This window comes from Somniosus microcephalus, chromosome 3 (genome assembly GCF_052327205.1).
Source record: "Somniosus microcephalus isolate GS21.2 chromosome 3, FLI_Smic_1.0, whole genome shotgun sequence".
Taxonomy (NCBI): domain Eukaryota; kingdom Metazoa; phylum Chordata; class Chondrichthyes; order Squaliformes; family Somniosidae; genus Somniosus; species Somniosus microcephalus.
Genome location: NC_140989.1, coordinates 215,490,036 through 215,515,319, shown reverse-complemented (window position 1 = coordinate 215,515,319; position 25,284 = coordinate 215,490,036). Strand labels below are relative to the sequence as shown.

Sequence of the window (25,284 nt, the reverse complement as noted above, 5' to 3'; positions counted from 1 at the left end):
GAGGCCGAAGGGCATTCGGAGGAACTCGAATAGCCCAAAAGGGGTGATTATGGCCGTCTTGGGGACGTCCGTGGGGTGGACTGGCACCTGATGGTAACTGCGCACCAGGTCGACTTTGGAGAAGACTGAGCGGCCGGCCAGTCTAGCCGAGAAGTCTTGAATGTGCGGTATGGGGTACCAATCCGGCGTGGTGGCGTTGTTTAGGCGCCGGTAGTCCCCGCAGGGGCGCCATCCCCCGTCGGGTTTGGTGACAATGTGGAGTGGGGAGGCCCAGGGGCTGTTGGAGCGGCGGATGATGCCGAGCTGTTCCATTGTGACGAACTCGGCCCGCGCGATCACCAGCTTGGCCGGGTCCAGCCTGCGGGCGTGGGCATACACCGGTGGGCCTGTGGTGGGGATGAAGTGTTCTACCCCGTGCTTAGCAACTTTTGCGGAGAAGGTCGGGTTGGTGAGGGCTGGGAACTCAGCCAGGAGTGCTGAGTAGTCGTCCGTTGAGCGGGCGCGGCACTGCCACGCCATTTCAGCGGGTTGGGGGGGGCCATGGCGCCCGGGATAGGTGACATGGTGTTCATGTCCACGAGGCGGCGCCGAGGCATGTCGACCAACAGGCCGTGGGTGCACAGGAAATCCGCACTGAGGAGCGGGGAGAGCACCTTGGCGGTGATAAACTCCCAGTGGTAGCGGCGGCCTGCGAGGTCGATGGTGACGGTGCGGGTGCCGTACGTCCGGATGTCGGTGCCGTTGGCGGCAGCCAGCGCAGGGCCGCGGCCGCCTCGCTGGATCTCGAGGGCGGACGCGGGGATGATGCTGCGCTGCGCGCCCGTGTCGCATAGGAAACGGCGTCCGGAGGCGCTGTCCGTAACGTACAGCAGCGCGCCTGCTTGCCCCACGGCCATCGTGTAGGCCGGTGTGGGGGTGGTTGGAAACGTGCAGGGATGGCTGCAGCGGCATGCCCGTGCGCCGAACCGGGTATGGAAGTAGCAGTAGCCCTGGGTCGGAGGGCTTGGGGGACGTGGGGGCCTGGGGGGCCTCGTGGCCGAGCTGTGTGGCCGCGCGATAGAGGGTGGAGTGCGCGCCGACGCTGCAGAGGCCAGGTCGGGGGTGACGGCGTGGTTGGAGCCGGCGGACAGGAGCTTATCGGCTTCGTCGGCCAGGTCCTCGAGGTCCGTGAGGCTGGACGCCACGATCGCCGGGCGGATGCTGGGGGGTAGTTGGCGGATAAAGAGCGTGCGGAAGAGGGAGCCGGGCGGTTTCTCGTCGGTCAGAGCAAGCATGTGTGAGAGCAAGTCTGACGGCGTGGAGTCACTGAGGCCCGGGAGGTCGAGGAGGTGGCAGTTGCGCACGAATTGGGAGGCTGTGAATTTTTTAAGGAGCGCGGCCTTGAGATGTGCGTACTTGCCTTCCTCCAAAGGGTTTTGTAGTGTTGTCCAGACTTTCGTGATTGTGGAGCTGCCCAGGGAGGCGAGGAGGTAGTCGTACATCGTTGCGTCGGCGGTGATGCCGCGGAGTCAGAATTGCGATTCGGCTTGAAGGAACCAGGCGGTGGCTAGGTTCTCCCAGAACTCCGGCAGCTTCACAGAAACTGCGTTTGTGTCAGCCATGGTTACGCTTAGGAGTCGTCCTGAGCGTCGGGGTCACCAATGTAGGAGTCTACGTACTCCTAACAAAATATACTGAACTCGGAGAGGTTCAACAGAAAAGGTTTAATTGTTGAGACCACATGTTGCACACAAAAATGGCGTCAGAGCTTACACCAAGTCTGACTGCTTTTCATCAGTCCACAGCTTCGACTGCTCCTCCCCCGCTCTGGGCTTAACTATGTTGCAGATCGAGTTTCTTAAAGGTGTGATCCTTCTTAAAGGCATGACGCCTGATTTATAGTCTACGGACCAAAAAGCGGATTGTGTCCTTTTTGTGATCGGTACGCCACAACATCTTTAATCATAGTTACAAAATAAGTGCAAGTGTGTCTAATAATCCTCATCAACATTTGTAAAGCGCCTCTAATGCAGAGAAATGTCTCGAGGAACTCCACAGAGGTTTGATGAGACATAAAATGAATGCCAAGCTGGAGGAGGAGCTATTAGGAGGGACCGACTAAAAGCTTGGCCACAGAGGTGGCTTGCAAGGAGGGTGTTAAAGGAGGAGAGAGAGGTGGAGGGGCTTAGGGAGGGAATTCCAGCGAGTGGGACCTAGGCGGCTGAAGGCACGGCAGCCAATGGTGGGGTGAAGGCTGGGAGCGGATGCGCAGGAGACCAGAGTCAGAAGAATGGTTGGGGGGGGGGAGGGGGGGGAGGGGGGAGTTGGGGGGTTAGAGGAGGTCACAGAGATAGTGAGGGGGCAAGGCTGTGGGGGAATTTAACATTTCAGAATTATAAAGGCAGAGTTTGGTGGGAACATCTTGCACCTCGTTGCGCTCGTTTTGTGACCCGACCCGATATTGGGTCAGGCATTCCTGGTGGAGGCCTGAAACAGGCGCTCGGCCCCTTATATATGTAAATGAGGGGCCCAATACCTGTTTTAGGCCTACTCACCAACATTCGATGTTACAGGAGTCGGGCCTGCTCTGCTTGGGATTCGTAAACGGTTGTCACACGACCGCCACCAAAAGGTAAGTAAATCGCTGCTGTGGGTCCAGAAGGAGTGGGAGTGATTCCCCAACTCCACAATATACTGATCGCCCATCCCTCCTCCCCCCACTGCCATCCACATCCCCCTCCTTTGGACAGGCGAGCAGCCAGAAATTAAATTCTGTAGATGGGGCCAGCTTCCTATGGAGGCGCTGCAGGCACTGCCAAATCATGCCATTAATATTAATGAGGCCTGAGGCCCAAATTTCAGGCCGGCCTCGGGCCTCCTGGTAAAAGTAGTCCATTATGCTGACGTCAAAGGAAACGTAAGTCAGGTGGGATCTACATTCACTTTCCACCCGGTGTTAAAAGTCAAAATTCACCTCACTTTTGAGACCTTTCAACACCGATAAGCTACGATATAAAGGCAAGCATTACTTTCCGAATGCACTGGGGGCTCAACATAAAGAACACAGATCAACATTTAAGTTGCATTTAAAGAACCGCCTGAATAGAAAGGGGTAGAAATTCGAGGGCGTCATCGAAACAGGAGTTCCGAGGCAGACCCGAAATTTGGGCCTAAGGCCTGACTGTCTCATTAGCATACACAGGAATGTTGAAAAACTCATGTAAAACAAATGAAAATCAGAGCAAGCCATCAGGGCCCGAAGAAGTCATCGAACTGATGTCACATTCCTCTGCCAAGTCTCCCTTTATGCTTGAAAATCATTTACGCACATTAGGCACAGCACCTGTAAAAAAATACATTGGGGAGGTTTAGCAAATTTTAATGTGAATTATTCTGATGCCATAAAGATGCTTTCAAAGATACAGAAAATGCATCGTAGTGAGGAGAAATTAAAAAATATATAAATCACCATAAAACACCAGAAATGTGACTTTGGGTCCTGTTGAACCTAAATTTTAGTTACAAATGTGCAGCCCGGTCAGAACTGGCATAAGTTCAGGAAATTCACGTGAGCTGCACATCTACACGGGGGAGGTGGGGCTCTGTGGCGGATGCAGAGATTGCACAGAATCAAGGAAAATGCCGGCGGAGTGGAAAAACATGGCATATGTCACTTAAATCAGAATTTCCTTGGTTGTTTGTGCAGGAGATCATTGTAATTACACCACCATTTCACTGTATTTTCTGGCCCAAGTTTATAGGAAATAATGCAGTCTAGTCGCTAAACCAATCAGCTATATTTTGCTTTCTTGCAGACTTGAGTCATCAGGCTTTCTGGCTCCAGATGTCAGGAAATGACTTATATCGGCATGAAACTAGTTGACTAAACACCAGCCGTGTATAATCAGGGCCAAAACGTCCACTTATCTGATGCGTATAAACGTCCACTTATCTGATTGCCTTCAGCAGAGGAGAAAGTGGGAACAATTACTTTTGTTTTTAGCCATTCTCGGGATGTGGGCGTCGCTGGCAAGGCCAGCATTTATTGCCCATCCCTAGTTGCCCTTAAGAAGGTGGTGGTGAGCCGCCTTCTTGAACCGCTGCAGTCCGTGTGGTGAAGGTACTCCCACAGTGCTGTTTGGTAGGGAGTTCCAGGATTTTGACCCAGTGACGATGAAGGATCGGCGATATACTTCTAAGTCAGGATGGTGTGTGACTTGGAGGGGATCTTGGAGGTGGTGGTGTTCCCAAGCGCCTGCTGCCCTTGTCCTTGTCCTTCTAGGTGGAAGAGGTCGTGGGTTTGGGAGGTGCTGCCGAAGAAGCCTTGGCAAGTTGCTGCAGTGCATCTTGTAGATGGTACACACTGCAGCCATGGTACGCAGTGGTGGAGGGGGTGAATGCTTAAGGTGGTCAATGGGATGCCAATCAAGTGGGCTGCTTTGTCCTGGATGTTGTCGAGCTTCTTGAGTGTTGTTGGAGCTGCACTCATCCAGGCAAGTGGAGAGTATTCCATCACACTCCTTACTTGTGCCTTGTAGATGGTGGAAAGGCTTTGGGGAGTCGGGAGGTGAGACACTCGCCACAGAATGCCTAGCCTGTGGCCTGCTCTTGTTGCCACAGTATTTATGTGGCTGGTCCAGTTACATTTCTGGTTAATGGTGACCCCCAGGATGTTGATAGTGGGGGATTCGGCGATGGTAATGCCATTGAATGTCAAGGGGAGGTAGTTAGACTCTTGCTTGTTGGAGATAGTCATTGCCTGACACTTCTGTGGCGCGAATGTTACCTGCCACTTATCAGCCCAAGCCCGAACGTCGTCCAGGTCTTGTTGCATGCGGGCATGGACTGCTTCATTATCTGCGGAGTTGCAAATGGCGCTGAACAATGTGCAGTCATCAACAAACATCCCCATTTCTGACCTTATGTTGGAGGGAAGGTCATTGATGAAGCAGCTGAAGATGGTTGGGCCTAGGACACTGCCCTGAGGAACTCCTGCAGTGATGTCCTGGGGCTGTGATGATTGACCTTCAACCACCACAACCATCTTCCTTTGTGCTAGGTATGACTCCAGCCAGTGGAGAGTTTGCCCCCTGATTCCCGTTGGCTTCAGTTTTACTAGGGCTCCTTGATGCCAGACTTGGTCAAATGCTGCCTTGATGTCAAGGGCAGTCACTCTCACCTCACCTCTGGAATTCAGCTCCTTTGTCCATGTTTGGACCAAGGCTGTACTGAGGTCGGGAACCGAGTGGACTTGGCGGAACCCAAACTGGGCATCAGTGAGCAGGTTATTAGTGAGTAAGTGCCGCTTGATAGCACTGTCGATGACACCTTCCATCACTTTGCTGATGATTGAGAGTAGACTGATGGGGCGGTAATTTGCTGGGTTGGATTTGTCCTGCTTTTTGTGGACAGGACATACCTGGGCAGGTTTCCACATTGTCGGACAAATGCCAGTGTTATAGCTGTACTGGAACAGCTTGGCTAGAGGCATGGCTAGTAATGGGAACAGTAGCGTAGTGGTAATGTCACTGGGCTAGTAATTCAGAAGCCTGCACTAATGATCCAGAGACGTGAATTCAAATCCCACCACGGCAGCTGAGGAATTTAAATTCAGTTAATCGGATTGTCGTAAAAACGCATCTGATTCACTAATGTCCTTTAGGGAAGGAAATCTGCCGACCTTACCTGGTCTGGCCTATATGTGACTCCAGACCCACAGCAATGTGGTTGACTCTTAATTGCCCTCTGAAATGGCCTAGCAAGCCACTCAGTTGTAATTAACTGCTACGAAACACAATAATAAGAATGAAACCGGACGGACCACCTGGCATCGACCTCGGCACCGACTACGGACACGACAACGGCACACCCAGCCCAGTCAACCCTGCAAAGTCCTCCTCACCAACATCTGGGGACTTGTGCCAAAATTGGGAGAGCTGTCCCACAGACTAATCAAACAACAGCCTGACAGAGTCATACTCACAGAATCATACCTTTCAGCCAATGTCCCAAACTCATCCATCACCATCCCTGGGTATGTCCTGTCCCACCGGCAGGACTGACCCACCAGGGGTGGCGGCACAGTGGTATACAGCCGGGAGGGAGTGGCCCTGGGAGTCCTCAACATTGACTCTGGACCCCATGAAGTTTCATGGCTTCAGGTCAAGCATGGGCAAGGAAACCTCCTGCTGATTAACACCTACTGCCCTCCCTCAGCTGATGAATCAGTACTCCTCCATGTTGAACATCGCTTGGAAGAAGCACTGAGAGTAGCAAGGGCACAGAATGTACTCTGGGTGGGGGACTTCAATGTCCATCACCAAGAGTGGCTCGGTAGCACCACCTGTTGGCCGAGTCCTGAAGGACATAACTGCCAGCCTGGGACTGAGAGAACCAACAAGAGGGAAAAACCTACTTGGCCTCGTCCTCACCAATCTACCTGTCGCAGATGCATCTGTCCATGACAGCATGGCAGCAGTGACCACCGCACAGTCATTGTGGAGACAAAGTCCCGTCTTCACACTGAGGACACCCTCCATCGTGTTGTGTGGCAGTACCACCGTGCTAAATGGGATAGATTCAGAACAGATCTAGCAGCTCAAAACTGGACACCGAGTAACCAATGCCATTGACGTCTTGCACCTGGGAACAGTGAGGATGAATGGTGTGAAAGGGAAGTGCCACTATTCTGTGACTGGGAATAAAATGTTGTGCTGTATCAGAGTGCACGGTTCAGTAGACATTAGTGAACCAGATGGGTTAATGCAACAATCTGACAGCTTCGGACACGCTTCAGCCACGGTCACTTTTACTGACACCAGATTTTTGTTAACTGAATTCAGATTTGCAAACTCCCATGGTGGGATTTAAACTCACGTTCTCTGGATTACTTGTCGAGTAACATAACTTTCACACTACTGTACCCGTAACTGACACTGTGGTGAGGTTCCACAGGAACCAGCAGCTCTTTGCCTGTGGCCTATTCATGTCCGTGCCTCAGCGGCAAGTGCTGGCAAATTGTCTGACAGCGCTCGTCCCGACCCAGCCTTCCCCCAGCTTCCACAACCCATCCGTAGCCACTCCACAGCAGGGACCAGGAGCAGGGTGACACCAAGGCCAACTCTGGCACCCAGACTAATGGCTCCCACCTCAAAGCAGCGGCTCACAGCGGGCCTGGGATTGAGCTCCTCAGCCTGTATGGATCATCACTGTCAGCAATCAGTGCAGACGTTGGGCCTTGCCTATCGACCTGATCCAAACTGGTCACCAAGTAACCAATGCCATTGACTTCTTGCACCTGGGAACAGTGAGGATGAATGGTGTGAAAGGGAAGTGCCACTAATCTGTGACTGGGAACAAAATGTGCCATATCAGAGTGCACGGTTCAGTCGAAAGAAAGAACTTGCATTTATTTAGCGCCTTTCACAACCTCGGGCATCCCAAAACGCTTCACAGCCAAGTGAAGTTCTTCTGAAGTGTAGTTACTGTTGTAATGTAGGAAACGCAGCAGCCAATTTGTGCACCGCAAGCTCCCAGAAACAGCAGTGACCAGATAATGTTTTAGTGACACTTCACCTAGACCCATCTTTTGTTTCTTAACTTGTCCCAGTACCATCTCCTTTTGCCTTGCACCATCATCCCTGTTGTCTCTTAATCGCTCCTGCCTTCCATTAACTCTGTTTCTCTCTCCACAGATGCTGTCTGACCTGCTGAGTATTTCCAGCATTTTCATTTCTTTATTTCAGATTTCTAGCATCCGCAGTATTTTGTATTATTGATGTTGGTTAAGAAATAAATATGGGCCAAGATACCGAGAAGCACTCCCCTGCTCTTCTTCGAATTAGTGCCCTGGGATCTTTTACATCCGCCTGAGAGAGCAGCCGGGGCCTCAGTTTAACGTCTCATCCAAAAGACGTCAAATCCAATAGTACTGTACTGGGCATGTCAGCCTGGATTCTGTGCTCAAGTCTCTGGAGTGGGACTTGAACCCACAACCTTCTGACTTAGAGGCAAGAGTGCTGCCCACTTTTTTTTTATAAATATACTTTATTGAACATTAAGAACATTTACAACATCTTGATCATTTCATTGTATGATACAAATCAATTCCGCCGCTCTGCACAGCCATTCCGCCGCCACATTTTAACATCAAAACCTGAAGTTTAATTTGTTTCCTGTAACATATATTAATCGATTGTACTTTAAAAATTGGTTGTGAAATACTATCCTTAAATTCCTTTCTGAATAAAGCATCCACAGAGCCTTATAATGATCTTTTAGCTTATATTTAAAATACCCTTTCAGATTGATTCTCCTCCCCTTAAAAAACCGAGCATTCCTTCTTTGCACAATCATGAATCTAGCCAAACTGAACATTAAATTAATTGCCACTCCGCTAGACTCGGGCAGACTCTCCTGCAATCCCCATCTCAAAATTGAGTCCCACGGGATTCCCATTCTCGCTCTTCGGTCCCCACCCAGCAAAAAAGCTTCACACAACTGTCGAACATAGTACTTAAAGTCATTTAACTGCGGACATAACACCAGTAAATGGGACAGAGTCTCATCCCGTGTCCCACACACTGGGCAAGTTGCCGCCTCTACTCGTCCAATCTTGCACAAGACCGTCATGGTAAAAATCCGGTTATGAGCCAATTTGAAATCCAGTTCAATCCACTCTGGACATTTAAAATTCGCCCACACTCCCTTCCAAATCCTGTTGAAGTCCAGCTGTGGGTATATACTCTGCCAAAACTCCTGACCAGCAGGTGTCTTGAATCTCCATTCTCTAAATACTTCATAGAAATCTCGAGTATTACAGTTGTCAAATTGGACCAACTCTCCCCCTTTCTCCAGTACAAAGCTTGGAAAAGCAGGACGCATTTTACTACCTTTGGAGATTTCCGCATTTATTTCTTCCATCCAATCCTGTGGCATTGCCCTCACAATCTTCTCATATATAATTCCTATTGCTTTTTCCTCTACATCCTGATCCTCCTCCCACACCATGTCTCTCACTGTCGCTTCCGGCAACCAACCTGGAATCACCTCGTATAATACATCTTTCACAGATATAATCCCAGCTTTTATAAAAGCTTGATTAAATAAAACCTCTCCTTTGATGTTGACCCACCTGTTCAAAAATAAGGGCTGTTCTAAAAATTCCTCAGCCCCCTTGGGCATAAACTGCACACTTTTTAAAAATTGGGCCCAAGTCTCTACAACCCCCTTATAAAACCTAGGGAGAAGTTTAATCGATTTCAAAAACATATTATTGTATTCCATATACAATATCCCCTGCCCTCCTATCCCACTTTGTTTTAAAAAATGCTCAAAACAACTCTTCCAAAAACTTGTATTTGACTTCTGAAGAAATTTCTTCACGCATTTGATTCTAAAGGATTTTTCTTCAAATCAATATCTGGGAAATTGAGTCCTCCCTAATTTCTCCGTCCAAGGATGGTATTGTAAGCCACCAAGGCTAGTTTCCCTTCCCATAAAAACCTCACACAAGCCTCTCGGATGGACTTTTCCGCCCACTCAGGAATATCCTCCACCGTCAATAAGTACCATAGCTTAGATAGCAGGAGGTCGCTCTTCCTTGCACTTTCAACCACCTTCTTTCCCATCTTCCCAAAATCTTTTTAATTTTCATAACCTTCGGTTCCCAATTTAATCGATCCACTTCATCCCTGTCTTTCTTGCACCCCATATGCACCCCCAGAACTTCCAAAACCTCCACCACCTTAAAGGGACATTCCCCCAACTATTCCCCCCTACCCCTCCCTGCAACCAGGCATTGGGACTTACTATAATTCACTCTGGCTCCTGAAGCTCTACAATATTCCTCCACTACATCCATAGCTTTCCTCACTGACTCCCCATTTCTCAATGTTAAGGTTGTGTCATCTGCATATTGGTGTATCACCGACACCAACCCAGCACTGGGGACCACAATCTCAACTACACCTTGTTTCTTTCACATCATGTAACCTAATGGTTCTGCTACCAATGTGTACAACAATGGGGACAGGGGTCAACCCTGTCTCACTGATCTCTGTATCGGAAAATACTTGGATAAAAAACCATTACATTTAACACGGCTAAATATGTTTGAATAAAAAATCCTTATCCACTGAATGAAATTTTCCTTGAAACCAAATGCTTCCAAAACCTTCAATAAAAACTCATGAGAGACCCTATCAAAGGCTTTCTCTTGATCTATCTTTAATACATAAGCCTCCCTCCCGCTCTCTTCCATGAGCTCTATCGCATCTCGGATTGAGACCACAGAGTCTGCGATGTCCCGGCCTATGACTCCATAGGACTGAGAGGGCCAAACTATCTGCGGTAACACCTCCTTCAAACGATTTGCCATAACCCTCGCCAAGATCTTATAATCTACATTTAATAATGTGATGGGCCTCTAATTCTTCAGATCCCGTCTATCCCCCTTATATTTTTATAAGCTAAGCTTATGATCCCACTCCTCATAGATGGGGCCAGGCTTCCCTCAATTTTAATTTCCTTAAAAACTTCTAAGAGCAATGGACTTAAAATCTTGCAAAATTATTTATAAAATTCTGCAGTTAGTCCATTGGACCCTGGGCTTTCCTCCCCCTTCATTCTACTTATTGCTACTTTTATTTCCGCTAATCCTACTTCTTTGTCACACATGCTTCTCTCATCCTCCTTTAAACCCTCTTCAATAAAAGCAGTAACCTTCTCCATCGCCAAATTGGAAATGTCTTCTTTAGTATATAACTCTTGATAAAAGCTGCTAGCCGCCTCTAAAATCTCCCCACTTTCATGAATGATCTTCTCCCCAACCTTCAACTCTTCAATTAATGATAATCTCTGTCGCAGCTTTTCTTGCTCTAGAAAATATCTAGTGCATCTTTCGCCCTCCAATGCATCTCTAGCCTTTGCACGGAGAATGGCCCCCTTGCATTTTTCAGCTTGCAATAATTCCCACTCTTCCTTTAGCACCCGGAACTTAGTCTCCGCTCCCTTATCCCCTCTGTCAACTGCTTTACAGACATCCGTAAACCTTTTATTTATATTCTCTTCTCGACGCTGGTTAGCTGCCGCCCTCTTTTTCCCATAACGTACCGAAAAAACTTTTACCTCATATTTGAAATGATCCCACCAAACTCTTCTTTCTTTCAAGAACAAAGGTTCCTTCCGAGCATCCTTTATTATATTTATAATCCCTTCTTTATAAGCAATTTCTTTCAGGTATTGATTGTTTAAAATCCACACCCCTGAACCAATCTTAACTCTGCTGTTCCTAATTCTAAGAACCAAAGCCAAGTGATCACTAAAAAATACTTTTTTATAATAAATCTCCATCACCTCAGAACTTAACCCTTCCCGCATTAACACAAAATCTATTCGGCTCTGTTTTAAAACATCACCCACCCAACCTGATCCGGAGAACTCCCTTTTTATGGGGTTCTGGTCCCTCCATAAGTCTCTCAAATTTAAATTTGCCATCATTTTTACAATCATCCCTCTGGAGTTATCATCCTTAAAGGTCACCTGGGCTGAAATGTCCATCCGAGATAAAAATACATTAAAATCCCCCACTATACAAGGATTTTCCACCTCTGCCGCTTCAGTGAATAACCCCCGAAAAAACTCGCGACGCTTGCAATGTTCGTTCAGTGCATAGATATTAAAGAGATCGCAATTAAATCCCTCCATTTTTACCCTTAGCCGTAAAAATCTCCCCTCAGTGTCCTTGTCCATCAAGGCAACGTTCTCTTTTATGGACGGACTCACCAAAACAGCCACCCCTCTACAGTTATTGTTTGCACAACTCGCAAACACCTCTCCCTTCCAAACCTTCTGAACTCTTTCTAGGATATCCTCATCCCAAAAGGTTTCTTGCAGACACAAGTCCATACCTTTAAAACCCTGCAACAACTGCTGCAATTTCTTCTCACCCCTCAGTCCGTTCACATTAATCGAGACCAATGTAATCATGGCTCCAAAGAAGGGAAGTATGCCTGATAATCTCCCCATCATTTAATCTCTGGCCCTTCCCTCCTCACATGCTCCTTCCCAACTTCTCGGGCAGCTGTTGCTTTGTCCTGCTGCCTCCGACTCTTTTTCCCCTCCTGTTTAAACTTTCCCTGCTGTTTCAGCCTCTTCCTTGCATTAAGTTTGGGCCCAGGAGCTGCCCTTCCTCCCTCCTTCTGCCCCTCAATAACCTTTCCCTTTTCACATGATGCCACCCCACCCCCGACTTCCATGTCTCTGTCCCCCTCTAATTCCTCACACTCAAGCTCTTCTGCAACCCCCTGTGCCTGCTCCCCGTCCGATACATAATCCTGCTCCCAGTCAGATACTTCATCTCCCACAGAGTCTTCCTGCTATCGCAGTTTCTCCCACTGTGCCGCTCCCTTTGACCACATCTCCACCTCTGACCCTTGCACCCTGTTCCCTCTCTCCATGGGACAATGGCGCACCTAAATTGTTCCCTTCTGATGTCTCTATCTCGCCGATCCCATCCTGCTGTCCCTTTAAGGCTCCCGCCTCTTGCTCCCTCTCCCCGTCCTGCCCCCTCCCGCTCACCATGATATCCGACTCCCCGCCTGTCCCCGGAGCACCCACATCCACCACACACCCCGCTCCCACCTCCTCTCCCCCTGCAGCCACCAGACTCCCCAGGGGGAGCCGAACCGCACTAAGGCTCGAGTCTGCACTCGATCCTCGCTGCCCGCTGCTGTCTTTGTTCCCCTCCACAGCACTCGGCGTGTTTTCCGCCATCTCCATCCCGTCCTCCGCTCCGCCATCCTCTGCCTCTTCCTGTGCTCCTTTCTCCTTCATTTTACCGGCTGTGTCCTCCGACTGCACCGCTCCTCCAGCCGTTCCACTCTCATCTCCTTCTCCTTCTCCCATCTCCTCATCACTCATATCGCTCCCTTCTGCCACACACTCACAGCAGGTGGGGCCTTTGTGACACACCCCACAGCTCTCCACCTTGCAGCTCCGAGCGATATGTCCCGACTCACCGCAATTGTAACAATACAAATCTGGACAGTTTCTTATGAGATGGTCATGTCCCAGACAACAGTAGTACACCTTTACTTGGTTATCGTGCAGCACACGAAAGTACTGCACTCCTTCCAGTGTCTCGAACTTCATACTGTACGGCAAAGACCTCACCCCCTCTGGGAACCGCACCTTTACATACCGGGTTCCGTCTGCTACCCGTGTTCCCGGATAGTACCTCCTCTTTATTTCAGAACAGATTTTAATGTCCCACGACTCCAACTTTTTGCTCAGCACTTCGTCCTCAATGTACACTGGCAAGTTCAAAAATGAAACCACCACCTCCTCTGAATATAGCAGAGTCACCTCCAAGAATTTCTCACCAACTCTCAGACTGAGTAGCAGCTTTTCCACCTCCTCACGGCCACTGACCGTCACCTCAAATCCCACATTCGGCTTTGGTCGGCAGGCAAAGCAGCTTCCCTCGCCACAGTCCTCATGATCCGCCTGGATTATATCCCAGGCTCAAATCTTCTTATCTTCACACTGCACCACCACCGTATTTTCTTTACCAAACCTCCTGAGGTTCCCCCTTCCTGTTAAGTATGTGTATTGTATTGAACAATTAACACAAAGACTTAAACGTATAACTCAAACAGGTCTTTACTGGTTGGAGGTAGGGACTATACATAGGTCTTTACTTCATGCCCACAGGCGGGAACTGAGGGGAATCAGTACCCACAGTACTATTTATACCCCTATGGCCAGGAGTGGTACTGCGTATCACTACGCCCAACAAGTAGTGCAGTCCTGTCCATAGGTTCAAAGTAGCACACATATTACATACACAACATTCCTCCCTTCCTAGCTTTACAGTCATCTCCCCATTTAACATAACGTAATAACATATATACATATATAACTTCAGGTTTACATAACAGAATAACATAGATACATAGATAACTTCATGTCAAAACAGATCACAGATTCAGTCTCTGCGGAAAACAGTTCACAGATTCAATCTCTGTGGTGTAGTCGGTTCACGTTGCTGGAGTGACTCATTCAATAGTCCTTCCATGGATTTAACAGTTTGAACTTCCGAACTGAATTGGCTCCGTTCGGAGGGACCACGTGTGTGATCTGGTAGAGGTGATAATGGTTCAGATGGGTCATCTTCTGTTTTTACTTTTCCTTTTCTGCTTCTTGGAGACTCTCTGGGCTCCATTGTCAGCTGCCACAGCTGCCAGCTGCATGCGCAGTTCCTCCTTCTCTTCCTCCTGTTTCCGTCGTAGAGCCAGCTTCTCCCGATGTTCCGTAGACTTTTGGTGCTCCTCCATGATTTCTGCACTTTGGGAGTCGAAGTTACAAGCTGGGCAGGACAGGACATCGTAATATTCGGTGTCGTCCTGAGCTAGACCAGTGAGAGGGTCGTCTATTTCCTCCATACCCAGCTGGACGTTAGCCAGCTCTTGTTCCAAATCCAGACATCTTTCCTGAAGAGACTTCTTCATGTGTACCTCTGCATCCAGCTTTTTCTGGGCTTTCAGCAAGTCGTTTACTAGTGACCTCATTTGTGATTTTAATACTTCAACTTCCTTTGGAGATTGATTGATCGGACTATGCAATCCCTCTACCGGAGCAGCTGTTTCAGCGGTCTGTTGTTCTACGTTGACGTGAGTCAGCGTACTTTTGGCATCCAATGGCTGCTCTGTTGCAGTCATCTCAGTCTGTGTTGCCACCTCAGCTCTTCCAATAACCTTTGAGAGCTCCGAACCCCTTTCGTTTGAATATTGAAGTTCATGTTCAAGTTTTTCCCATTTCAGAGTCCTGTCCTTCAGCATATGCAGGAGTTGGCTGACCGTTAACTCCTCTGACATCAGACGTTTTGTGTGCTCCTGCTCCATTTTCTCCATCAGCTGCTTCTGTTGTCTTTCCAGATTCTCCAACTCTATATCAAAGAACTCTTTCGTTGCATTCAACTCTTGCTCAAAACGGCGAAGCATTTGTTCTAATTGCTGTTGTAGTTTGAAATGGAGTTGAGTTCGAGCCCGGTGTCCCTCAGAAATGGGCACATCAGTAGACTTGCCAGACTCAGAATCCACAGTTAAACTATGTTGTTGTTGCTCAGTGGAATTCTGTGCTGAAACTTTGTCTTTTGCACCTGAGTTGGGCTTACCATCATCCGTTCCAGAGTCTGGGCCGACTATCTTCACCGAGTTCTCACTCGTTATTGTTTGTAGGAAATGCCAGTCCATATTCATTTTCCTAATCCACTCCCGTCCTAGTAGTGGAGGACCTCCTTCAGATATCACATATAAGTCCATTATTTGACTGTCTTCGCCCTTGTGGACCACTGCAACCTCTATTTTCCCGATGGGGTACACTCTTTGCCCCGTGTATGTTTTCAATCTAATCCCCGTATCCTGTAGGGGAATATGTTGGAATAACTTCCCGTAATCTTTCTTATTTATGACCGTCAATGCCGATCCAGTGTCCAATTCCAGTTTTACTTGGACTCCTTCTATCTGAAGAGTGACCCAAATTGTCTGGAGGTCTGCACCCTTACCAACGTTGAGTACTCTTAAGCTAGCCAGTTCATTACAGCTAGTGTCTGAATCGGACTCCTGTTCGGCCACCTTGTGTACCTTTGCGTATTTTCCTTGCGGTGACTTCTTGTTGCTGGTCTTCTTCGCTGACCTGCATACTCTAGCTATATGTCCAAGCCTACCACAAGCTCTACATTCTTGGTTTTTAAACCAACACTGGTTCTGATCATGCGTTGTCTTTCCACAACGATAACATTTGCCAGAACTCACACCCAATTTGTGTGCACTGAGCTCCGGTGACCGTAACTGCATTACTGCCGTGCCTCTCGCTGCGGCTTCGTGTGCTGCTGCCATAGTGACCGCCTTCTCAAGCGTCAGCTCATTCTCCTCGAGCAGTCGCTTTTGTGTATCCTGTTTAAATAAACCACACACAAATTTGTCTCGTAGTGCATCTGTCAATCCCGTTCCAAACTGGCAATATTTCGCTAATTTACGCAATTCCAGCAAATATTCAGCATTGCTTTCATGCTGTAGCTGCCTTCTGTCGTAAAATTTAAATCGTTCCGCTAGCATCAGCGGCGTGGGGTTTAGATGATCTTTCAGGACAGTAACAATCTCATCGAACGTCTTATCCGCCGGTTCATCTGGTGATAACAGGTGTTTCAATTGCCCGTATGTCTTCGCACCCATTAAATTTAATAATGTTAGTGCTTTATCAGCCTCACGAATTTTATTGGCCTTACAATAATTTTTAACTCGTTCAACATATATGGTCCAATCTTCGATGTCACTATCAAAGTTGCTAATATTCCCGTGTTTAGGCATTGTAGTACTTTATCAGATTTGCAATTTCTCAGATTTTTTTTTTACTGTTATCCAAGATGGCGGCTTCCCGCTCTTGCCGTCGTCCTCCGCCCACAAAATGGCGGTTTTCCCGCTTCTGCCTTCTTCCCCAGCGGTTTTCCCGCGAAAAATGGCGGCTTTCCCGCGCTTCTCGCTCTCCCCGCCCACTTCAATGGCGGTTTTCCCGCGCTTCTCGTCGCTGACTTTCAGCCCGACTGCGGCTCTTATCTCCTGTGCGATCGCTGGTGCGCCGCCCGCCCGAAACGGTTCTCAGCCCTTATCACCGGTGCGATCGCTGGCCCGCTAAGCGCCTCCCGCTTGAAGCGGCTCCCGGCCTCTGGCTCACCCGCTCGGCGGCTCTTGCTCGCTCCCTCCCGGGCTCTGGCTTACCCGCTCGCGCCCTCAGTGTCTGCCGACGCTGCGCCTTCCAGCCCGAGTGCGGCCCTTATCAGGGATTTCGATCGATTGCCCTTCTACCTCCGACTTCCCCCAGCCCTGTCTTTGCAGCCAACGCTGCTTGGCTTACCCACCACCGAGGTTGAAAAAGCTGCAGGATGTCTTCTGTCCTCCCGTTTTCAGTCGTTGATGGAGGCTTCAGGGTCCTAATGCCTGTCGCTTCCAGTCGCTGGAAGCTGTCAGGATTTCTGCTGCCCTTCAGTTTTCAGTGGGGTGTTGAGGATTGGAACCTCTCTTCAACGTCCTGTCTTTGGACGAAGCCGCTGTGGAATAACTGCCGCAGGGTTCGAACCGACTCGTCGCCAGTGTTAAGTATGTGTATTGTATTGAACAATTAACACAAAGACTTAAACGTATAACTCAAACAGGTCTTTACTGGTTGGAGGTAGGGACTATACATAGGTCTTTACTTCATGCCCACAGGCGGGAACTGAGGGGAATCAGTACCCACAGTACTATTTATACCCCTATGGCCAGGAGTGGTACTGCGTATCACTACGCCCAACAAGTAGTGCAGTCCTGTCCATAGGTTCAAAGTAGCACACATATTACATACACAACACTTCCCACCGCAGTTTCTTCCCTAATTAAGTTCCTCTCGGGAATATTGTCCTCTGAGGGGCCCGGCACTCCGGACGCCTCAGCAGCCATCTGGCTGTTTGTTGTGGGCCAAAAAGGCCCTAAAACCTGAAAACAACACCCCAAAACCCTCCACCAACTTTTTACAAAACTCCCTGCAACACCCAGCTGCAATTAGGCAACCAGTAACACCTGGCTCACTCCTAGCCCCTCCCACCTAGAGAGTGCTGCCCACTGAGCCACGGCTGACACACAATTATCACAGCAAAGGGAAGACTTCCTCTGCTCACTATGTATGGCAGAATCCTAAACATGCTTGTAAAGATGGGGCTTACAGATTCACTGCAGACAACACAGAGAAAATCATCCATCTGCATTGTTTTCACGTGATGTTACAATGAAATCAACACTAATCTTTCTCTCACCAGCAGTTTACATTGGAATTGCTCGTGGAAAAAAGACCACGGTCCATCTAGTTCGCCTTCTACCATCCGGATAGTCCCCTGATATATGATGATAATGGAGTTGTTGACTAAGCACAGCAATCAATCACTGTCAATGAGTCTACAAGAGACCCAGACATGAGGTGAGGGGGAACCCCCAGTGGTGGAGAGCTTTAGGAACTACAGGTCCAAAGTCACCTGTTCCTCCCCAGCACCTACCACATGTTATGTCTCAAATTACTCATATATACTGTATCCCAAAATATTATTTTCTGAAAAAAATCTATCTAATTTGCATTTTAATCAATCATTACGAACTGCTTCCACCAGTAAGTCTGTTCCACAAATTGACCACTTGTGCTCTGATGTTTCCGTGGATTCATTTTGAATTTACCCCCTTCAAGCGCAGGCCGTGCCCTCTGGTTCGACTGTTTTGGACATTTAATAAGTATATCAAGTTGGAGTTTATGAAATCCTGCAGTATTACCCATAAAACAAGAAGCACTTTTCTTTACCTGTGCCTGATATTCTGTCTGCTTTTTTTTCCAGATACATTTAAGTCATTGCAAGCCGTTCGTTAGAGGTCACCGTGAGACATCAACATGGCAGAAAGTGGTGTCTTGCGTGACGGGCGGCTTTCAAGGTCACATGACCATCATGGCAACGTTGGCGCCACTCCCCGCAAAGAGAAGAGTGTGGTCAATTCTACCGGCGAGCTGGAGCTGGATGTATACTCTGAGCTCTCCAAAAGGTACCCCGGAATCGGCCAGGGAACGCTAGATCCGAATGCCTCGACTCTCCAGACCAGGCTGCGAGTCCTGAAAGGCAACAGGTCGTCGGGCAGAGCTGCTGCCCAACAGTCGGAGAGCAGAGCCTGCCCTGAATGGAGCAAACCAAGAGACTGCATCCCTTCAGGAGATGGCCGGGGAGACAGGTGGCACGTGGGAGAGCCGGGCTCTGGTTTACAGATACATACCTACTTAACGGACAGGATCCTCAGCCGTGAGGAGGGTCAATTTGACGGGGGCAGGAGCACCTTAGGCAATTGCACCAAACAGGGTTTGTCAAGAAGGGTGGAGGAAACGGTCAGCTCGGAAAACCCTCCTTGGCCGAATGGGGAGAATCCTCCTGAAAAATGCAACGCAAAGGACTGGAGTCCTCCGAAAGGATTCTGGAAAGTTCTCGGAACGGAAGGCTCGGCGTCAGAGAATAGGGTAGACACTTTAGATGATGAGATTCTCCGGAAGGAAAGTTGGAATATTAATGGCTTGGAGCGTCCCAATGTGGATTACAGCAATGGCTCTAGGCCAAGGGGCCCATCAGAGGAGCTGTCGAGGGCCGAGAGCTTAGTTGGTGCTGCACTGAAGTGCAGAGAGGGGACTGTAGATAAAAGTAATCCACCCAAGCTTGGCCATCTGGGGGGACTCTGGAGGACAGACAGCTGGGAGAGCGTCAGCAGCAATGCCAGCTTGTTGTCTCTAACAGAAAGGGTGGAGCTCAACCGCTCCAACATCAAGCGGATGTTGACACCTGCTCTTCTCCAGCCCGAGCCTGGTGCCTCCGTTGAAAGTCTGCCCCAGAAGAATCCTAAACCACCTGGTTGCCGATTCCAACCCAACCTGCTGGATGACATCTTCCCTGGGAACAAATGTATCAAGCAAGGTAAACGCCTTCCTACACGGTGCTTGTGAGTTTCTGGAACATTCTCCTCCTCATTAAGTAGATTTTTTTTTGCACCGTACTTTCACTGTACTTCTTTCACGTGGCCATTTTATTACTTTTGTATGGGTCAGCGTTATGGGATTCCCTACATCAAGGAAGCCCCATCCCTGCAAGCTTCTGTCTTTTAGCCTGTTTTGGAATCGGCTACCGACCTTCACCTCCCCTCGGGACCTTAAGTAAACCAGAGAGTCCACGACAGTGCGGATTATGGAATTGAAAATCTGGCGGGTTCTATACCAGGCGCTCGATCTACAGCTCTGATTTTACGCTCAGTCGGCAGGTTGAAAATCTAGCCCGATGTGTGGTTCGTTTGAAGAGACGAGCTTGTTCAAATTTTGCTCTTGTGTTTCAGCCATTAGCGAGTCACTGAACCCATTTACTCTTCGCTCCAGAGGTGTCTCCTCGTTTAAAAGAAAGGACATGCATTTATATAGCGCCTTTCACAGCCTCACGATGTTCCAAAGCGCTCTACAGCCAATTAAGTACTTCAGCAGTGTAGTCACTGTTGTAATGTAGGAGACACGGCAGCCAACTTGTGCACAGCAAGCTCCCACAAACAGCAATGTGATAATGACCAGATAATCTTTCTTTAAGTGTTGGCTCAGGGATCAATGTTGGCCCAGGACACTTCTTTGAAAAGAACCATGGGAGCTTTCACGACAACTTGAGAGGGCAGAAGGGGCCTCGGTTTAACGACTTACCTAAAAGACGGCACCTCTGACAGTGCAGCACTCTCTCAGTATACCACTGGGGGTGTCAGCCTAGATTCTGTGCTCAAGTCTCTGGAGTGGGACTGCGAACCCACGACCTTCTGACTCGGAGGCGGTAGTGCTACCCATTGTGCCACAGCTGACACACTTTGAGTAATTTGTCTCCGCACTGCTTTCCCATCCACAGCCAAGGATCACTATGGCGACTTTCCTGTCAGCAGCTATAAGACGGTCAGGCTCCTTGTAGGTGGGAACGTGAAGCTGCATCTCCCTTGTCTTCTGGATGAGATGTTAAACCAAGGCTCTGCACAGTTTTCCCCTTCAACTATTTATCCAATTACCTTTTGAAAGTTACTAGTGAATCTGTTTCCACCGCCCGTTCAGGCTGTGCATTCCAGATCATAACTACTTGCTGCGTAATAAAATTCTCCTCATCTCCTCTCTGATTCTTATACCAATTAGCTTAAAACTGTGTCCTCTGGTTACCAAAGTTCCTGCCAGTGGAAACAGTTTCTTCTTATTTACTCTACCAAAACCCTTCGTGATTTTGAACACCTCTATTAAATCTCCCCTTAACCTTCTCTGCTCTAAGGAATGGCTTCTCTTCCCCCTCCAGCACCATTACCTCTGGTGTCCCCCAAGGATCTATCCTTGGCCCCCTCCTATTTCTCATCTACATGTTACCCCTTAACGACATCATCTGAAAACACAGCATCAGTTTCCACATGTACGCTGACGACACCCAGCTCTACCTCACAACCACTTCTCTCGACCCCTCCACTGTCTCTAAATTGTCAGACTGCTTGTCCGTCATCCAGTTTTGGATGAGCAGAAATTTTCTCCAATTAAATATTGGGAAGACCAAAGCCACTGTTTTCAGTCCCCGCCACAAACTCCGTTCCCTAGCCACTGACTCCATCCCTCTCCCTAACATCTGTCTGAGGCTGAACCACACTGTTGCAACTTTGGTGTCATATTTGACCCTGAAATGAGCTTCCGACCACATATCCACAGCATAACTAAGACCACCTATTTCCACCTCCGTAACATCGCCCGTCTCCGCCCTTGCCTCAGCTCATCCGCTGCTGAAACCCTCATCCATGCCTTTGTTACCTCTAGACTTGACTATTCCAATGCACTCCTGGCTGGCCTCCCACATTCTACCCTACATAAGCTTGACGTCATCCAAAACTCGGCTGCCCGTGTCCTAACTCGCACCAAGTCCCGTTCACCCATCACCCCTGTGCTCACTGACCTACATTGGCTCCCGGTTAAGCAACGCCTCAATTTCAAAATTCTCAACCTTGTTTTCAAATCCCTCCATGGCCTCGCCCCTCCCTATCTCTGTAATTTCCTCCAGCCCCCCCCGCCCCCCCCCCCCCGAGATATCTGCGTTCCTCTAATTCTGCCCTCTTGAGCACCCCTGATTATAATCGCTCAACCATTGGCGGCCGTGCCTTCTGTTGCCTAGGCCCTAAGCTCTGGAATTCCCCGCCTAAACCTCTCTGCCTCTCTACCTCTCTTTCCTCCTTTAAGACGCTCGTTAAAACCTACCTCTTTGACCAAGCTTCTGGTCATTATCTCATTGCTGTTTGTGGGAACTTGCTGTGCGCAAATTGGCTGCTGTACTTCTTACATTACAGCAGAGGCTACACTTCAAAAGTATTTCATTGGCTGTAAAGCGCTTTGGGAACATCCTGAGGTGGTGAAAGGCGCTGTATGGAAATCTTTCTGTTTATTATAGAAATGTGAGTCTTTCTTTTTCTTAGCCCATCACCTGCAAAACACTGCCCTTAGCAGGGTGTAAGGAGCAGTATTCTCCTTCATGCTCAAAACAAAGTCTGTACTTATTTACAACCTGTAGAATGCTGGAGGCAGGGTTATAATCTAGAGAAAAAGTACTAGGCAAACTAATGGGGCTAAAGGCCAACAAGTCCCCTGGATCTGATGGCCTGCATCCTAGGGTCTTAAAAGAAGTGGCTACAGAGATAGTGGATGCGTTGGTTGTAATCTATCAAAATTCCCTGGATTCTGGAGAGGTCCCAGCAGATTGGAAAACCACAAATGTAACGCCACTATTCAAGAAAGGAGGGAGATAGAAAGCAGGAAACTATAGGCCAGTTAGCCTAACATTTGTCATTGGGAAAATGCTGGAATCCATTATTAAGGAGGTAATAGCAGGACATTTAGAAAATCATAAGCAGAGTCAACATGGTTTTATGAAAGGGAAATCATGTTTGACAAATTTGCTAGAGTTCTTTGAGGATGTAACAAACAGGGTGGATAAAGGGGAACCAGTGGATGTGGTGTATTTGGATTTCCAGAAGGCATTTGATAAGGAGCCATATAAAAGGTTACTGCACAAGATAAGAGCGCACGGGGTTGGGGGTAATATATTGACATGGATAGGGGATTGGCTAACTAACAGAAAACAGAGTCGGGATAAATGGGTCATTTTCCGGTTGGCAAACTCTAACTAGTGGGGTGCCACAGGGATCAGTGCTGGGGCCTCAACTATTTACAATCTATATTAATGACTTGGATGAAGGGGCCGAATGTACTGTAGCTAAATTTGCTGATGATACAAAGATAGGTGGGTTAGCAAGTTGTGAGGAGGACACAGAGTCTGCAAAGGGATATAGATAGGTTAAGTGAGTGGGCAAAAATTTGGCAGATGGAGTACAATTAGGGGAAAATGTGAGGTTATCCACTTTGGAAGGAAGAATGAAAAAGCAAATTATTATTTAAATGGAGCGAGACTGCAAAGTGCTGCGGTACAAAGGGATCGGGAGGTCCTCGTACATGAAACACAAAAACTTAGCATGCAGGTACAGCAAGTAATTAGGAAGGCTAATGGAATGTTGGCCTTTATTGCAAGGGGTATGGAGTATAAATGTAGGGAAGTTTTGATGCAACTTTACAGGGCGCTGGTGAGACCGCACCTGGAGTACTGCAGGGAAAGATATACTTGCATTGGAGGCAGTGCAGAGAAGGTTCACTAGGTTGATTCCTGAGATGAAGGGGTTGATGTATGATGAAAGGTTGAGCAGGTTGGGCCTATACTCATTGGAGTTTAGAAGAATGAGAGGTGATCTTATTGAAACATATAAGATTCTGAGGGGGATTGACAGGGTGGATGCTGAGAGGATGTTTCCCCTAGTGGGGGTATCTAGAACTAGGCGGCATAATTTCAGAATAAAGGGTCGCCCATTTAAGACGGAGATGAGGAAGAATTTCTTCTCTCAGAGGGTCGTGAATCTTTGGAATTCTCTACCCCGGAGAGCTGTGGAGGCGGAGTCACTGAATATATTCAAGGCGGAGATTGACAGACATTTGAACTACAAGGGAGTCAAGGGGGTATGGGGAGAGAGCGGGAAAATGGTGTTGAGGCCAAGATTGGATCAACCATGATCTTATTGAATGGCGGAGCAGGCTCGAGGGGCCGACTGGCCGACTCCTGCTCCTGTTTCTAATGCTCTTGTGTATTATGTGAGCTCTTGCTTAATCTATTCAATCAGTCGGCTTCTTCCTTGTTTTGATTGGTAAAAATGCATCAACAATTGACCTAGTTGCATTTGTCAAGGCTGGTCTGTTCGTGCCTGGAAAACCTTAGTCTTAGAAGCTGTTTCCTTTCAGCTCAAGGAATACACGTGTTCCTAAAACAAAAGCAGAAAGCACTGGAAACACTCAGCGGGTGAGCGAGTATCGGTGTGGAGAAGAGAGGAACCAAGGCGTTGGGTGTGGACCCTTCCTTGGGACCCTTGTAGTCCAAATTTCCCTTTCAGCTTCAAAATGTAGATTGTGGTCCTGAAGGAAAACAAAAGTACGAAGTAAACAGCAACTTGTATAACTTATATAGCACCTTTAACATCGTAAAATGTCCCAAAGCGCTTCACCGCAGCTTAATCGGAGAAAATTTGACACCGAGCCAAAGGAAGAGTCATTAGGATAGGTGACCAAAAGCTTGGTCAAAGAGATAGATTTTAAGGAGCATCTTAAAAGAGGCGTGAGAGGTAGAGAGGCGGAGAAGTTTAGGGAAGAAACTCCAGAGCTTAAGGCCTAGGCAGATGAAGGCATGGGATGCCTCAAAATTTGGCCCGTCAGCAGTTGGACGAAGCCCTGTGTCTCCGCATTGCACGTTTCACACCCGAAAAGCGGGCACACCAATTTCTACCCCTCTGTATTTGAACTCCCAGGTCTCTCAGTTCATCCACACGCGTACACAGTTTCCATTGCGCGTACACTTCGATTCCTTGATTTCCCTCCCAAAATGTATTACTTCACACTTCTCCTCATTAACTTGCAGCTGCCGCCAACCTGCCCATTCCCCGAACTGTCTTTGTCCTCCTGAAGTCTTTTACCAGCCCTCTAAATCTACCTCCTACTTTTGTGTTGTCAGCAAATTTTGACATCCTGCCCCCTGTGCCCGAGTCCAATTCATCGATTTGAACGATTTGTTTTTCCGTGTCCTTTTCCCAGGCTGCGGGACGGCGCAGAATGACAGTGACTGGGATTCAGGGATTTCACTGCAGGAGTCTGATCATGGGATGAGGTAAGAAGCAAGTTGCTGTTGACCTGCTCATGAGTTTTACAGGGATTGGTGGCTAAGACACTTTCTGCAGTGCCAAAAGGTGAACCTTTTGCATTGGGGTCACGTTTAGGAACAGCAGTAGGCCATTCAGCCCCTCAAGCTTGTTCCTCGACTCTATTTACTCACTTTTTCTCCATATCCCTTGATACCCTTACCCAACACAAATCTAGTAATCTAAAGCTTGAAAGATTTAATTGTCCCCCAGCATCCACAGCATTTTGCGGGACAGGGTTCCAGATTTCCACTCCCCTTTGTGTGAAGAAGTGCTTCCTGACATCACCCTGACCAGCCTAGCTGTAATTTTAAGGTTACGCCCCCTTGTTCTGGACTCCCCCACCAGAGGAAATAGTTTCTATCTATCTACCCTACCAACTCCTTTAATCATCTTAAACACCTCAATTAGATCACCCCCTATC

At 48.3% G+C, this 25,284-nt stretch overlaps 1 protein-coding gene across 2 annotated transcripts in view; it reads left to right on the top strand.

Annotated features, from left to right (window-relative positions):
• kiaa1614 (KIAA1614 ortholog) overlaps window positions 1-25,284 on the top strand; it is a 203,653-nt gene that overhangs the window by 3,349 nt on the left and 175,020 nt on the right. Inside the window, exons 2-3 of one of the 2 annotated variants that reach the window (XM_085982165.1) lie at window positions 18,395-19,507; window positions 24,757-24,829. In XM_085982165.1, the coding sequence (XP_085838291.1) occupies window positions 18,448-19,507; window positions 24,757-24,829 (1,133 nt within the window). In that variant the 5' untranslated portion in view covers window positions 18,395-18,447. Of the gene's footprint in view, window positions 1-18,365; window positions 19,508-24,756; window positions 24,830-25,284 lie in introns of those variants that run through there. The other variant, XM_085982166.1, reaches the window with a different exon arrangement.